This window comes from Chrysemys picta, chromosome 7 (assembly GCF_011386835.1).
Source record: "Chrysemys picta bellii isolate R12L10 chromosome 7, ASM1138683v2, whole genome shotgun sequence".
NCBI classification, from domain to species: Eukaryota; Metazoa; Chordata; order Testudines; family Emydidae; genus Chrysemys; species Chrysemys picta.
Window position 1 is genome coordinate 21,869,684 of NC_088797.1, and position 14,986 is coordinate 21,884,669.

The window sequence follows — 14,986 nt, forward strand, 5'->3', positions numbered from 1 at the left end:
GTAGCGGCAAGGAGATCAGAGAGATGAAATCAGCGAGGCAGCAGAAAAGAAGAATGCCGGGCGAGGGGGGAGTTGTGGAGAAGCGAAGCCTATACCCGGTGGAGTGCTAGCCCCATCACATTGTTCATGGAGATCTCATCAGCACCTGCCCCCCTTTCCTGGAAGTGATTAGCAAGCCTGATGGGTCGGTTCTTCAGGCTCGGCTAGGGAGGATGCGTGTGTGGTATTACACTATCTTCATTACGACATGCTTGGCTATGTGGCAGGCTGGAGTGCACATCACAAACACTGGTAGGACGGGTGGTACGAAAATATAGCCTAGGGTTTGCAAAGGTGCCTAGGGAGCTAGGAGCCCACATCCCATCAATCTCCAGGTGAGCTGGACATTTAACTGCACAGCCCAGCCATACTTCAATCATGGAGCACCTAGTACTTCAGGATATGACGTTTATGGGAAGGGTGGCATTGCTGGGACTACTTGTTATAGCAGAATGTGCCTGCGACTCACCCACCCCAAGAAATACTGGTATACAAGTAGGCTTAGGTGCCCTACGTTTCCAGCTGACCCAGGTCACTTTTAGTGTTAATCTGCCTTGGCTGATGTTGACATAACCAAATTTCACCTCAGAAGCTTGGAGACATTCATTAGCTGGGATAGCACAAATGGGAACGGCTGACACCTCTCCCTCCCCCGGCACCTGCCCAATTACCAGTTACTCTTCCAGGTGTGCCTGACGTCATAATCGTTGATCTGATGTTTGTCGGCTTGTTCGTCCAGAAAGTCGAACATGTACTTGATGGCCAGGGGCAGGGCGCTCCCGCGGTGTGCCGTGCTGAAGATAGTCTCAAACAGGTCATCGACGAACTTCTGCAAGGTGCCCTGGAGATGAGAAAGGGGGAGTGGCTGCTCAGTACTGCCCAGAAAGTCATGCATTGGAAGAAAGGAGAAAGCAATGGGGCTAGCCATCCATTTCAGATATTAACATGACTGCTATCACCAGTAACGGTCCATCATCCGAGACGGGGCTGTGGGGAGGAGGCCCGAAGCCAAAGGAGGTATCAAGAAAATCAATGGAACCACACTGGTCCTTAATGGGGAGAATACACTGTGGTGACAAGAAGATCTCACAAGCCTGCGTCAGAGATTCTGGGATGTTGTCTGGCATCATAACACAAGCCACTACGTGTCTACCCCAAAAGATAAATATATTGTGCTGCTTTACAGCATGGCATAGTCCCTCCTTCATAGTCACTGCCCTGTCTGAATAATGAGGAAAACCCATTTGGATGATTCATTTTTTTATGGAGCTGTATTGTTTGGTTACTGGATTCCAAAGATAGACGTGGTCGTGGCTTTTAACCCCTGGTTAGCAGAGCTCGACTTGGAAACCCAACTGAAAGGAACTATTGGAGTTAACTAATCAAATGAAAAATACCATATAGACCAAATGACTCCCATTAGGGTGTCTGAGTCCTTCACCAACATTAATGAATTTACCCTGAGCTCCCCTACGAGCTGGGGAAGTATTATCCCCATTATACAGATGGGGAACACAGACACATGAGTGCTAAGTGAACCTGGATCTCCTGAGTCCTGATTCAGTGCCGTAGCCTACCCTTCCTCTCTAGGTCAGTCTCAGACATACAGCAGCTGCTGTGCTGCTGAAGGTTTTGAGCATGCCCAGGTAAGATGTACTTGCCCTGATGCCAAATGTATGAAGTACATCATCATTATTTCTTCACTGAGCACCTCAAAAGTGTGTTAGGCACTATACAAAGAAACAAGACACGGTCCCTGCCCCCGAGACATTACAGTCTGATGTCTCTGATTTGCTGCCAAATGCACCAGGTCCATCCCAGATAGAATGCACCTGCTGTGTTATTGACTACATTAGCTCGGCGTGGGCAGAACACATTTGATTTGCTTCTGAATGTTCCAGGTTTGTTCTACCATGCCACTGAGCTCCACAGAGTGCCACTGGAAATATAACAGCAGTGCAGGTCACCAGTAGTGAAGGAGTTAAAGTCCATAGCCGACTGCTACAGTTGATGGTGGGGCTTGGTTTGGAGGAGAAGGAATACCGTATAGCATGTGTATCTCAGCTCCTGCAATTAACAGGGGGTCCCTCCCCTCAAAGCACAGCAGTAGGATTTTGTCTGCCTCTCCTATTGACCGTACATGTGGCAATGGCAGAATTTAGAGCATTTGTGTCCTAAGCTATCCCAGCCCCTCTTTTGCAAATGCAAAGAACTGGTAAAATGATAACATCTCTCACCACTCGAACAACGAGCACTGGGGAAATCAGTGTTTGCAGACACTGCAGGATGGGTGGAAGCTTTGCTTCTTCAACAGCCTGGCAGCAAAACTGGGCTTTGCAGCTATTTGCTTGGCCAGATGTAATCAGTGCTGCAAGTGCTTGGTTAGGTGAAGAGACAGCAGGAATGGGGGTTGAGCCCTACGGTGGAGCTTAGCACTGGTGGGGGCTGAGTCTGAAGATAGCAGGGCAGGGTTATGTGGTGGACTATGGAGACAACAGGGGCGGGGCAGAGCCACCTGGTGGAACTCAAAGGCAACAGGACAGATGGGGCACATTTTGAATCCTGCTTGATGCAGCTGTAACAGTGGGAGGTACAAACTTCTGGGGCCAAGCTGCTGGGAGATCAGAGAAAGGGTAGGTCGCGGTAGCTTCATGAACCTGATTCCAGACTGCTCCCTGGCCATAGGCGATATTAAAGGCATTTAGCTAGAGTTATCTGTATTTGACCTGTACTGTAACCAGGCAAGGAAGCTGGTTGGCTGGCACAATCAAGGGGACCCCAGGAATGGTTCCCAGTTAGCACCCTCATCTCCAACCTCACCTCCCCCTTTGAATGCAACCAGGCATCCTTGCTTCCCGGTGCTGTACCTTGGTGGCCAACAGACGGGTCAGATAGATCTCGGACACCATCTTGCTGCCCCGGTCTCCCTCCCGCTGGTCCATGTGGTCATGATTCTTCACTAGGTGCCAAAGCTTGGTACCACTCTCCAGGTCGGGCGTGATCATGGGGGTCCGTGAACGTAGACTGTCGGGGCTGCTGGCTGTCCGGAGCATGCTCTCTGTGGGAAAACCAAACATAATGGGAACTTCCCTTCCCTCCTGTCTGCTTGCCCTCTACCTCCCTTCTCTTCGCCTGCAGACAGGTGTCCACAGAACAACCACACCCACAATCTGGCCTCTTGCTTTAGTCTTAGCAGACAGAATGGTCCCTTCCAACCAGGGTGGAGGCACACTGGCAGGACAGTGTGAGCAAAGTTGCTCTGCAGATTCTTGTACTGTTCCTGTTCTGGGGTGCACAAAGGACTTCAGGCTACAAGCTGCCAATGCAGCACCTCTTGTGCACCTGAAATTCACTTACACAAAGCTTCCTTGACTCGGATGTCCCTGTGCCTATCTGAATTTGCAGCCTGTGTGTTCGCTGTCTAGGAAGGAAGATCCCTTAGCAGCGCTCCCTGTTTGCCCCAGATGTACATTTCAACCGTGTACCACGTTGCACCAATAAAGGAGAAGGGCACGTGGTTACCGGAGGCTGTGCTCATTGTTTGGATGGAGCCCAGAGTGAATGGGAGGGCACAAGAGAGCTGGGAAGTTTGGTGGTGCTTGTTTCAATACATCATGCATGCTGTAGTCTGCCTCCTTTTCTGTTCGGTGCTTTGCGTACACACTCTCGTCCCTGGCCCGTCCAGAAGGGCTGTTCCTGTTGGCTCCAGAGAGCAGGCTGTGGGATTTCCTCCACACTCACCGTATCTGCTGAGTGACTTGGTGAAGGTGGAAGAGTTGGAGATGTTGTATGCCGAGTTCTGCTTGGGCACCAGTGCCACAGAGGAGCCATCAGTCACCTAAAGGCAGAGCAGAGTGACCAGAATGTGACTCATGGAGATGCACAGCAAGGTTCTGCACAGCAAGGGAAATGCAAACCAGAACCACCCTTCTCCACCGACTCCACACAACAAAGCCTCTGGGGGTAGCAAGGCCTTGGATCTAAGTGGTTTCAATGGGAATCCCAACAGCTGCCTTGAAATTCAGATAAGATAGTAGGGGTCCCTGATCTGGCCCTTCACTGACCCTTGGGAAAGGAGAGGGTTCCTCAAAGCCTTGATGCAGCCCTGAAACAATCTTCTATCCCGTTACACACACACCGTGAAGGCCTCCGGCTGCAATCCTATGCCTCCATCTGGGAAGCACTAAATGGGATGCTCATCAGAACCAATAGATGCTGTTCCCTCACTCGCTGGTGGGTTTGCTGGGCAGGGAGATGAGCAGCTTCATCTCCACTCTGTGAGGCTCACAGGTGTTACCCGCCATCTCCAGAGATCAAAACACTGGGTAGTGAACCTAAGTCTCCAGATGCCAGCCCAGAGCAGTGGCCATTAGGCCCGTTGGCCTGGTCTCCCTGCAGCACTAGAAGTGAGGGATGTGGCTAGCAGCCAAACCCAGTTCCTACAACATGCTAGAGAAGAGCATTAAACCTCCAGGTACCCAGGCTAGGCCAAGTTCCTTGACAGCTGGCAACTGCCCACTGCCCTACCCAGTGGTTTACCCCGGTGGGCGACCGGACCTGGTAGTGAGCGAGGGTGTTGAGCCTTTTCCAGTCATTGTCTATCTTTGTGGTCACATCTTCATCCTGCAGAATGATTCGGGCCATCCTGCCCTGCCGCCACTCTGCACCAATGAAAGAGAAAGACAGGGAGTTAGTGGCACTCTAGATGGGACACAAAACAAACGGGAAGGGAAGAGGGAGAGAGAAGGAGCCCTGGCACGAACAGGTAGGAAGCTGCTCCTTCTAAAGAGTATCTAATGCACTGGGCGTGTCGCTGTTTAAAAGCCATTTCTAAGCACCCAAGTGAAGAAACTGGGCATCAGTTTGGGTCCGGCATCACTGAGCTAACTTTACTCTAGTCTCCATCCTCCTGCCCCTGGCTGGGAATGGGATGGGTCACCATTTCTGGTCTCCTCTGCTCTAGTCTCAACCCACTGCCAGGAATGCAGATTACAAACCAACCCAGAGATGTCTCCAACCCACCGCCCTCCAGTTGTTACAATGCACAGTTTTATTCCCCAGGTTCCTCCCATCTTTGTTGTCACCGTGACGATTCCTCCGTAGTTTGCAGCCGTTGCTCTGAGGTCAAAGCCACTAGCACCAGAACCCCATCCAAAGGGACTGAATGGTTCCTCCCCTGCTTTGGAGCTCCAGTCAATGCTCCTTTCAAACCATTCCCCGGGGTTGCTGTTGGGAGATGTGTGGCTCTCCCACCCTCTCGGGGGTCCAAAAACATAATCTCTGCTACACAGCCTGTCTTGGGCAGCCTGGAGGGCAGGAGTCCAGGCCTGGGAATTGCAGTCAGGTTTCCTGCTTGCCAGTGTGGAGCATTTAACACCAAGCTGTTTCCGTCATACACACTGTTGTGTGTACCTTGCATACTGAACAGCTAGCCCGTAGCTACTGGATACACGTTCCCCATTGTTACGCAGTGGTGGATTAAGACAGGATCAAATGCAATGGTCATTCTGGGCCATGTGTTCTACAGGACACCTGCATTGGGTGCTCTGCCTCCACCTTCTATGGAAACACTCAGATTAGCTTGAGGCCCCTCGCATCAGGATCTTCCAGTTGACATTGATGCTCCTTCTGTCCTACCCATATGACAAATGCCTCTGTCTCTTAATCTCACCCAGGTCCATGTCTCCTGCCTTGGGTCTCTGGGAGTAGGGCACGCCCTTGTAGACGGCATCTAGCAGCTTCTCCTTCACCTGTGTGATGGTGTCGCAATTCAGAACCTTGACGGGAATCTCGGGGGCATTCTCATTCTCAGGGTTCACGCAGTTCAGCGTCTGTGCAGCACAGGGAAGCAGAGAGACTTGTGTGATGGGACGCACCTCACCTTTGGCCAGGAACATATAGCCAGGGGCACAGGTCACACAGCTGTCCACTGGCTGTGCCTCCACATCCAGGGGCAGTTAGTTTTGAGGAGTGGCAGCTCTGAAGCATTCCCCTGACCCCAAAGCTGAATATAATTAACCCCCTCACCCCAGGAAGGCAGAGAGATATCAACAAGGGGATCCCAGCAGCCAGCAAACTAGAACAAACCCATAGAACAGTGCAATCCTGAGCCACACCCACGCCTGGACGTATTCCAGAGAAGGTGGAGTAGGAGAAGTCCCTGTCCCCACCTTCTGGAGAGCACAACATGGGACAATCAGCAGTTCCAACTTCACAGATGTTTTGATGGGACAAAGCAATAGATGGTGCTTCAGAGAGACTATTCCTACATAATCGTAGGGCTGGCCTACACTAGAAAATGAGGCTGGATTAACTAAATCAGGCAGGGGTGTGAAAAATCCAAGCTCCTGAGTGGGGGAGATGGATTTCCTATGCCAATAGGAGAACCCCTCCTGTCTACACTGAAGTGCTACAGTGGCCCAGCTGTGCCACTAGACCATTTTAAATGTAGACAAGCCCTTAGCTATGAATGGTAAGAGCTCAATGCATGTTCTGTGGATAATAGGCAATAGAAGGGTGACCAATGCCCCGCCCCCACACTTCCAAAGCAATCCAACTGAAGATAAGCAGGGAGGAGTCAGCACTGGGTTTAGTCATGGGAAGGGTTTTACTGAATCACCCAGAGGCGGTTGGACAGACAAGGCAATCAAGGTGGGTGGGGTGGGAGGAGGTGAGAGCTAATACCTAATTCCAGGCTCTGAAAAGAAGGAAGAAGATATATACCTACAGCCATCTCTGTCCTTTGCAAGGACACCCTCATCCCACCCCAGAAAACCCATCGGCTGGTTGGTCCAAGCCCCTGCCCACAATGGGCTACGCTCAATAGCATCTCCTTCCCCCTCCATCTCTGTCAGGGCCCCAGGGTGTGTCAATGCACTGCATCCATCCATCCAAGAAGGGGGGCTGACCTGCGCTCAGCTCTCTCAGCTCTCCTGCGATGGCGAGCCCTGTCATGCCTCACCCACCCTCCCCAGCCCAGGACACGTGAAGAACAACGCGGTCAGGGTAAGAGGCACTACCAGGGATGCTAGAGAGAGAAAAATGAGACACAAACTGCCCTCTGCAAAGTACCTTGGGCGCCTCAAAGACCTCGTTAAATAGCTGAACCTAGGGGTCCTGGCAAGAACCAGTCCTGGGCGAGGCTCCCGCTTGCACTAACCAGCATTTTGTAGTCAATCTGCTGCCGGATCAGCTTGTCTTCGCTCAGCGAGTAGCGGGCCTCTCCGGTGATGGCGTCAATGGGTCCCTTTTCCATCTGCTGTTTGATGGCACAGTACAGCATAAAGAGAGGCTCTCCAGCACACTCCTGTGGGGTAAAGGGAGAGGTGAGAAACCACCAGACACCAACCCTAACCCTTCAAGGAAGCCCTCAGCTAGTACAAGGAGAAGCAGAATGCAGGAGTCTGCCATGTTCAATCACCAGTGTGTGGCTTTATAAATACTGTCCCCAGCACTTGCCAAGATAGTCCCAGACTACCTTTCTGCAGCTCTGTTACCAATAGCAAACACGCTATGTTGCCAAATGCTTTGGGGAGCATTAGCTATAAAATACTGCCCTATGTGTGCACAAAAATGACCCGTACTGTGATCTCAACAGCTGGGGCAAATGGAGGCAATTTACCTCCTTTTACCGCCCTCAGAACCAGCTGCTGTTTGTTTCATTGCACAATTCCCTAGTTTATTTTTTAATTAGAATCATAACCCCATGCCCATTCCCACAATGCTTTCCAGCCATTCTCTGCCGAACCCTGCTCAGGTAGGAGTGAGCCCATTTTACAGGTGGGGAGATGCGGGCAGAGAGGTTAAGCTCCAAGTCAGACAGTGAGTCAGCAGCAGAGCTAGTCTGTGCTCAGAGCACCCCTCTAAATCTGATCTGGGCGAGCTCCGTCAGCCATCTTGGGTTTTCTGAGCTTGTGGAATATGATCGATGGCCTGAACTGGCCAAAGGAAACCACCCACGAACTGGACACCCTGACAAAGAGGGCAGGGAGGGGTAGCATCACGGACCCCACCCAAGGATTACAAAGCGGGAGAACCAAGGATTACACCCTTAGCTTCCTTTGAGAGGCCAGACTCAGGTGGGCAGAAGGATAAATAGGCAACGCTGATATGGCAATGGGGCCCACAGCCAGATTCAAGAGACAGAATGATTAAGAGGCCAACTCACTACCAACAATCTCTTCCGCTGGCTTCTCAGTGGAGGCTTGGGCTGAGTGATGGGGTTTCCTTCAATTCACCCAGTCACGTGGCCACCCACGTTGCCTGCTTAGGAAGCAGGGCATGTCCTCACTGTCAAACAACGGGCTACCCAACTCCTCAGCAACCCTTCAGCCACCACTGCCCCATAAAGAGGGGCGGGGGAGACCAATGGAAATGAACATTACTACAGGACAGTGATGCATGAAAAGGAGCCACAATGGAAAATGTATTAAACTGCAACATTCTCGAAAAAGACAAGGCCAGGCCAAGGGTATAGGTACGGTACCATCGCGCGCCAGGGGTTCTAGGGGAGGGGTGGAGTGTGAGGGGGGATGGGATGGAAATGTACCGGGGTCAGGGCAAATGGAAGTGGTGAGGAGATGAAAGGGGGACTGGGAGAGCAGGGACGTGGGAGTGGGGGAAACGGGAGAGCCAAGTCCCACAGCAATGACACTGCTAACATAGTGCCCCACAACTTGAACCTTCCCTCTGAACTGCATGTGCCTCCCAGAAGCAGGCTTTACCCCAACCAAACAGGGACAGGAAGAGCGGCGGGGGGGCAAGAAAAAAATCCAACCACTTCCACCCAACCAGCACCGCCCCCCCAACCTGTCCGCCTTACAAATAAATTGTACTTTGGTGCAAAGTGCGGCTGCTCTCCCTGTCACCATATGCTGTTAGCATCTCGTTAGCATCTGCGGTAATTAAAGAGACAGCTGCTAACGAGCAGGAACAGGCATACATCATCCCCAGACCTTCCGACAACACGCCTGTCTTTGAAATTATGTTTCATTTGCAAACTTGGCTTCATTAAGTCAGCTTGGAAAAGAGAGAGAGAGGGAGAAAGAGCCCCAGTGTGGGTGCCGTGCTGTTTATTAATAGCTTCCTCGTAACGCAAAAGCAAAATAATGACCGTAAACCAACAAGCCCGCTCAGCAATTCCATTCCAGCCGGCGGAGATGCGCCTGCCTTTCTAGTTCACTTTCTTTGCCTGCTTTCATGAGAGTAAAGAAAGGGAGTCACTTCCTTTGATTGCTTATAAAAGCTCCTGTAAAACTCCCAGCCAGGGGAAAGTGACACAGATGAAGAATAAATTGGAGCAGGCTTCATGGTCACATCTCGTTTATCTGCTCCATTCTCAACACACAGTTTTCTCCCTCTCGCCGGCAGTCCGGCCCCACTCTCTACAGGAACCCGCTGCCGTAGCAGATTGCTTTTTAAAAATGTCACCCCTGAGCACTGACCCATTTCGTTTTCCAACCCAGTGAGGCTCTGAAGATCCCCCTTTTGAAAGAAAATGAATGTGGAACGCGGGGCTTTCTGTATGCAAAGGGGTGGAGAGACATTAACTAATTAACCAATTTGATCCTTTAAAGCAAGTTTAGCATTCTGGAACGGTGACAGGTTGTCAGCCTAGAGGAAGCAGTACAGCCCAGGCAACTGCAGTATGAGCTTCCTCCACCCAGGCCTGCAGAGACCCCCTCTAAAAATGACAGGTATGTCCCTATAGTCCATTCAATCCTTGGCTTCTCTGCCGAGCTCTCCAGCAAGGGGAAGCAATTAGTGCCAATCACGGTGGGTTTTCCACACTGCAGACCCCTGTTCTCTTGCAGCTGGACTGACACCACCTGATCATTTCACACAGGTCACCATTAGATGGGCCATTAGATGGGAATGATTTTTGGTCTCTCCCTGCCACAATCAAATATAAGAGGTGAAAGGCTCTGTGGACTGTTACCAATGGCCCTATGCCAGACAGTTCTCCCCTTCCTCTTACTCTTTCTGACTAACTCTCTGGTCCATTCCAAGCAGAAGCAAAGATGACAGACAGCGCCCAGACTGGTTGCCATCTTACTGTGGAGCTGGAGTGCATGACCCCCGGGGTGATCTGAAAGGAATCCACAATGCACTCCCACTGCTGTGAGATAGCGACCGGTGATCTGGAGCCAGTGCCCAAGAGAGCCAACAATCAGCTGTTTGCAGCAGATCCCATTCTCAATGTCAGCGGAACCCTGCAAAGCATCCCGTGGGACAGACCTGGGACAGGCCATCTTAGCCCTATATGACAGGTTTCAGAGTAGCAGCTGTGTTAGTCTGTATCCACAAAAAGAACAGGAGTACTTGTGGCACCTTAGAGACTAACAAATGTATTAGAGCATAAGCTTTCGTGGACTATATGGTTACACTATCCTGAATGGAGGAAAGCATTGCCACCACTTTTCACCTCCTCCCAACCAGGTCGGAGAGAGGGATGCTAGCCAGAAACTGGTGGGGGGTTTTTTGACCTTGACCAGATGGTTCCCTTAGGAGCTCCCTACAATTCCAGATTGCTACAGAAAGCAAAATAAAAGAGGGGCCCAGGGACACCCCAGTGTGGGATCTCCTCTCTGAAACGTACCCAATGATGTGCCGCCCCGACAACACAGAGGGCAACCTGGCTCTAGAATGCAATTCTGCCCAAGCTTTGAGCTGCACCACTGCCAGCTCTTAGTGTGTCTGTGAAAAAGTTACAAAGGAAAATGCTCCTGGAGAAGTTCCCTCGCAGGAGCAAGACAAGCTGCAGGAAGGAGGCGTGTAAGGGAATGTTTGTATGGCGCATACATTTGCATGGGGGGAGAGGGGGCGGGGGAATAGGCCCTAGGCAGTTTGAGCCAAACCAGCAAATGCTCACAGTGTCTTACTGACGAGATTTAGCTCATCAGGCACCTAATACCGTGCATTTTTCAATGCTCATCTCTATTTTTTTCCCTTCTGCCTTCCCCTGAGGTGTCTCATTAAGAGTCTGATGAATGTTGCTGCAGGGCCCTATGAAAGCACCAGGCCTTGCTGATTCTACTGCTGCCGCCTGTCCCCATTTCCTCCTCAAGAGGCAGGGCCAGGAGACACCTAAGCAGGAGGAGAGAGGAGCTCTGGGATCCTATCCTAGAACCGGTTTAATTCTTACACTGGGTGGAGCTAGACACCTGCACTGCACTGTGAGAAACAACACGCAATTTCCCAGTTGTGTATGATGACTGGCCAGCTTGCTTTGCTCATCTGAGTCACATGCTGCCAGATCGCTCTGTGAAGCCGCATCTCTAGGTGCTAGCCACCATGGGAGTTCCCAGGGGGTGCATCCACCCTGCTAGACCATGGGCACAATGCACGCAGGCATGGGGGGCAAATGCGTCTGCCAGCGAGTGTACAAATTGCATCCTGCCCACTGCATTACTGCTGTCACTGGTCATACGTGCTCCTGGAAGCTCTTCTTGGGGGAAAGCCAGAGACAAGAGGTCCTGGCGTCTATGGCTTTGCACCAGATCAGCAGCTCACATCAGCTGAAGACACCGGTTCAACCCCTGCTCAAACAAAAAGGGCATCAGGGTCCTTCCAGGGCAGTTGTTTCTGAGAAGTGTCCTAGCAGCTGTGCACACAAAACGGCTAGCCCCACCGCATGCCTAATTTACATGCGCAATTACCACTACTTGGTGCAAGGCATATGTTTCCCTACTGGCGAACTATCTGCTGCAATACCTGTTCCATCCACCTCTGGGGTTTTCTCTCCCTGCCACCTGCAAGCCTCACCTCACAGAATCACAGAAATTACATGGCTCTAGCCGCGGGTCCCACCCATTCCATCTCCCTGAGATTAAGGCCGGAGCAGTCCCTATCAGACACATCTTCTAGGGTTTTGTCCAGGCTAATTTTAGGTGTCCCAAGCAAGCAATGAGACTTCCACCGCTTCTCCTGGATGACTATCTCACAGCCTAACAGATCTCACTGCCAGCAAGTTTGTCCTGGTAATCTGCACACATTTTCCTTAATTATGCCCCTCGGTACTGCCCTAAATAATCCTTCTTTTCACTGTTCTTTAGACCTGGGAGATTGCATCCGCTCCCGCTGCCAGTTAGCCAAACATCTCCATACAGAGGAGATGTTCCTGGCCCCTCCCCAACTCTCTCTTTTCCTCTTAACTTCTTCCTGGGAGTCATGCCCTAGGACAGACAGTGAGTGAATTGACTCAGAGGAGCTTTCAAATCAGACAACAATGTATCGAGGTGTCAGCAAGGAGGGCAAAGCACACACAGGACATCGGCTCAGCATGGAGGCTGAAACAGCCGGACCCTGAACTGCCCGTTCAACTCCCAGCAGGATTAGTTGAGCCCTTCACCCTTTATGGAATACAATTTGCCTACCTCAGTAGCTCACTCTGTGGGTTTCATCTGAACAAGACCAGCTCCCGTATGCCCCACGCACGCAGCCAAAAACCCGTTGTTAGAATACGCACAGTTACATGCACAGAAATGTGAGAGCCTTTGCAACCCCCTTCACTCACACAGTGGCACTTACTTCATGAGCAAAGAAGCAGCTAGATGCATCGCTGGGCATTAGCATGTCCAAGCAGTGCAATGGCACGCACACTCACAATTACACGAGCAAATCAGGTGCACAAATGCACTCAATTGTATTTTACAAGAGCAAATCATTTCCAAAGGTCTGGCCCCCGGAGATCACCTGCCACTTTCCCCAAAGCGTGAGTCTGTCCCAGTGTCTTTGGCTCCGGTGCTGTGGTGACAGGGCCAGCTCCGGGCACCAGCTTAAGAAGCAGGTGCTTGGGGCAGCCAAGGGAGAGGGGCGGCACCTGCGGCAATTCGGGGGCGGTGTGCCCCCGAATTGCCGCCGCCGATCGCGGCTTTTTTTTTTCCCCTCCCCAATTGCCGCCGCCGGTCGCGATTGTGATCGCGGCTTTTTTTTTTTGCTTGGGGCGGCAGAAATGCTGGAGCCGGCCCTGTGTGGTGAGGGGCACTAGGCATGGATCGTTCGCTGCCTGCATTTATAAAGCCCTTTGAAACCCCTTGCGACGCAAAGGGTGATGCGCAAATGCAAACCCACGGAGTGAGGAGGACATGGCGGGTTTTTAAAGGCGAAAGCTCACTCCTCTCCTGCCGTGGGAAAGCGACAGACACTGTACCGATATATTTTTATAGATATGGGCCATCCCTAGACAGAGGCACAACGCCAAGTGCATGTAAGTGATATTATAAATCACCTCTCATTGGCGATCACTCCAGGTCCGCACAGACGCCTGCTCACACACATTCCTCTCCTGGAAATGGTTCAAACTTTCTTTATCTTAATGAGGGATGAAATCGCACAAAAACGGCTCCGTGCCACCAGGACTCGCTGAGTAAACACCAGGCGAGGTCCTGGGGAAGTGGCTCTGTGACTGACAAACAGGCAGCACCGTTAACCCAGCTTGTTTCCTTCTGGAGCGTGCAGCAGACCACTGTTTCTACGACTCAGCCAGCAAACTTGGCCGCTGCAATTTGCCACTGGTGCAGCCCTAACGGTGGGGCCAGTCGAGTAGACAGCACTCAGGTGGTTTTATCTCCGCTGAATAATATTAGATGAGCCAGCAGTAAAAATGCTCCCACCCCATTTCCACTTCAGCTTCCCCGCTTGCTACCGCGGGTGGGGCTGCGCCGGGGTGAATTGTGGCCACCGGGTTTGCAAGTGCAGGGAAGGAAACGCAGATGCTGTGTGCCAACTGGGTATGGAGAAGCCATGAGCCTGGCTGAAAGAAGGGGGCTCCTTCTAAAGGCACTGACACCTCCCGAACAGCTTGGGAGAACAGCCTACTGAGAGGCCATTCGGCTCCCGCGTTGCTGATCTGCCATGCTGGGCCTACAGGGTGTGGGCGTGAGAGCAGCACCTGTGTTGGTCAGAGTCTACCTGGCTCCTGCTGTTTGAGTCCCCGCCCCACACCGCCAACACATCAGTCAGCACGATGGCAGCTTGGGGGGGGAAGGGGGGGCGAATGGCTGGAGCTGAGGGACTCTGCAAGGTGCCGTTTCCCTGCTAAACAGCCTTAGCTATAAAAGATACAGAGAAAATCAAAGCAGGGCAGCAGAACAGGCTCTACATCGAATGGGCTGCAGAGCCTTCCAGCTGGCTTCCACAGCGAGAGCTTTAACAGGGAGGGGCCAATCCTGGGACCCTGGCTCCTGCATTACTCTGGCAAACTCCCAGTCCCGTAAGTGGGGGTTGGGCTGAGCAAGGCCCTCAGGATTCAGGTGACAACAGCACCGGGCCTTGCTCTAGCACTTTCCATGCAGGGAGCTCAAAACACTTTGGGTATGTGTACACTTAAACCACTACAGCTGTGCCACTCCAGTCCGGACACCATCGATGCCAACAGGAGGAGTTCTCCTAATCCACCCCCATGAGAGGCGGTAGCTAGGTTGACGGAAGAATTCTTCCAGAGACCTAGCACTGTCTACACCGGGGATAAGGTCGGCATAGCTGCATCTCTCGTGAGTGTGGGTTTTTCACACCCCTGAGAGATGACTGTTCCCAGTGTAGACCAGCCCTTTGTGTTAGGCTAGACAGGATTGGATTTAGCCTCATGACCCTGCCCTGTGGGGAGGTGAGTCAGAATCACTAGCTGCATTTTACAAAAAGAGGGGGAAACTGAGGCACAAAGTGGAGAAGCGACATGCCCACAGTCACACAGCAAATCAGTGGCAGACCTGGGAACCCCATACACACGACATCCCATCTGAGCAGAGAGATGGTTCCCACAGGGAAGGAGGCCAGGCCCTGGCCCCTGGGGCTAGTGGTCTCTTCCACACTTACCTTTAAAAACTTGTACAGGAGGAACGTGAACCAATTCGTCAGCATCTTCTCAGCCACAGACTCCGTCCTGTAGGGAAGGCAGAGAGTAAGAGCGTCACAACAGAGAAGCGGAGGTCTCCGATCTTTCCTGCAG

At 51.9% G+C, this 14,986-nt stretch overlaps 1 protein-coding gene across 5 annotated transcripts in view; it reads right to left on the bottom strand.

The window, feature by feature from the left end:
• The window catches only part of PLXNA1 (plexin A1), a 284,683-nt gene that overhangs the window by 18,480 nt on the left and 251,217 nt on the right, over positions 1-14,986 (bottom strand). For 3 of the 5 annotated variants that reach the window (XM_042849837.2, XM_005288413.5, XM_008168018.4), the window contains exons 23-29: positions 14,854-14,920; positions 7,199-7,345; positions 5,711-5,870; positions 4,579-4,700; positions 3,781-3,877; positions 2,907-3,097; positions 711-880 (exon numbers count right to left, since the gene is read on the bottom strand). In XM_042849837.2, coding sequence (XP_042705771.2) covers positions 711-880; positions 2,907-3,097; positions 3,781-3,877; positions 4,579-4,700; positions 5,711-5,870; positions 7,199-7,345; positions 14,854-14,920 — 954 coding nt within the window. Of the gene's footprint in view, positions 1-710; positions 881-2,906; positions 3,098-3,780; positions 3,878-4,578; positions 4,701-5,710; positions 5,871-7,198; positions 7,346-8,227; positions 8,377-14,853; positions 14,921-14,986 lie in introns of those variants that run through there. The other 2 variants (XM_005288414.5, XM_042849840.2) reach the window with 2 other exon arrangements.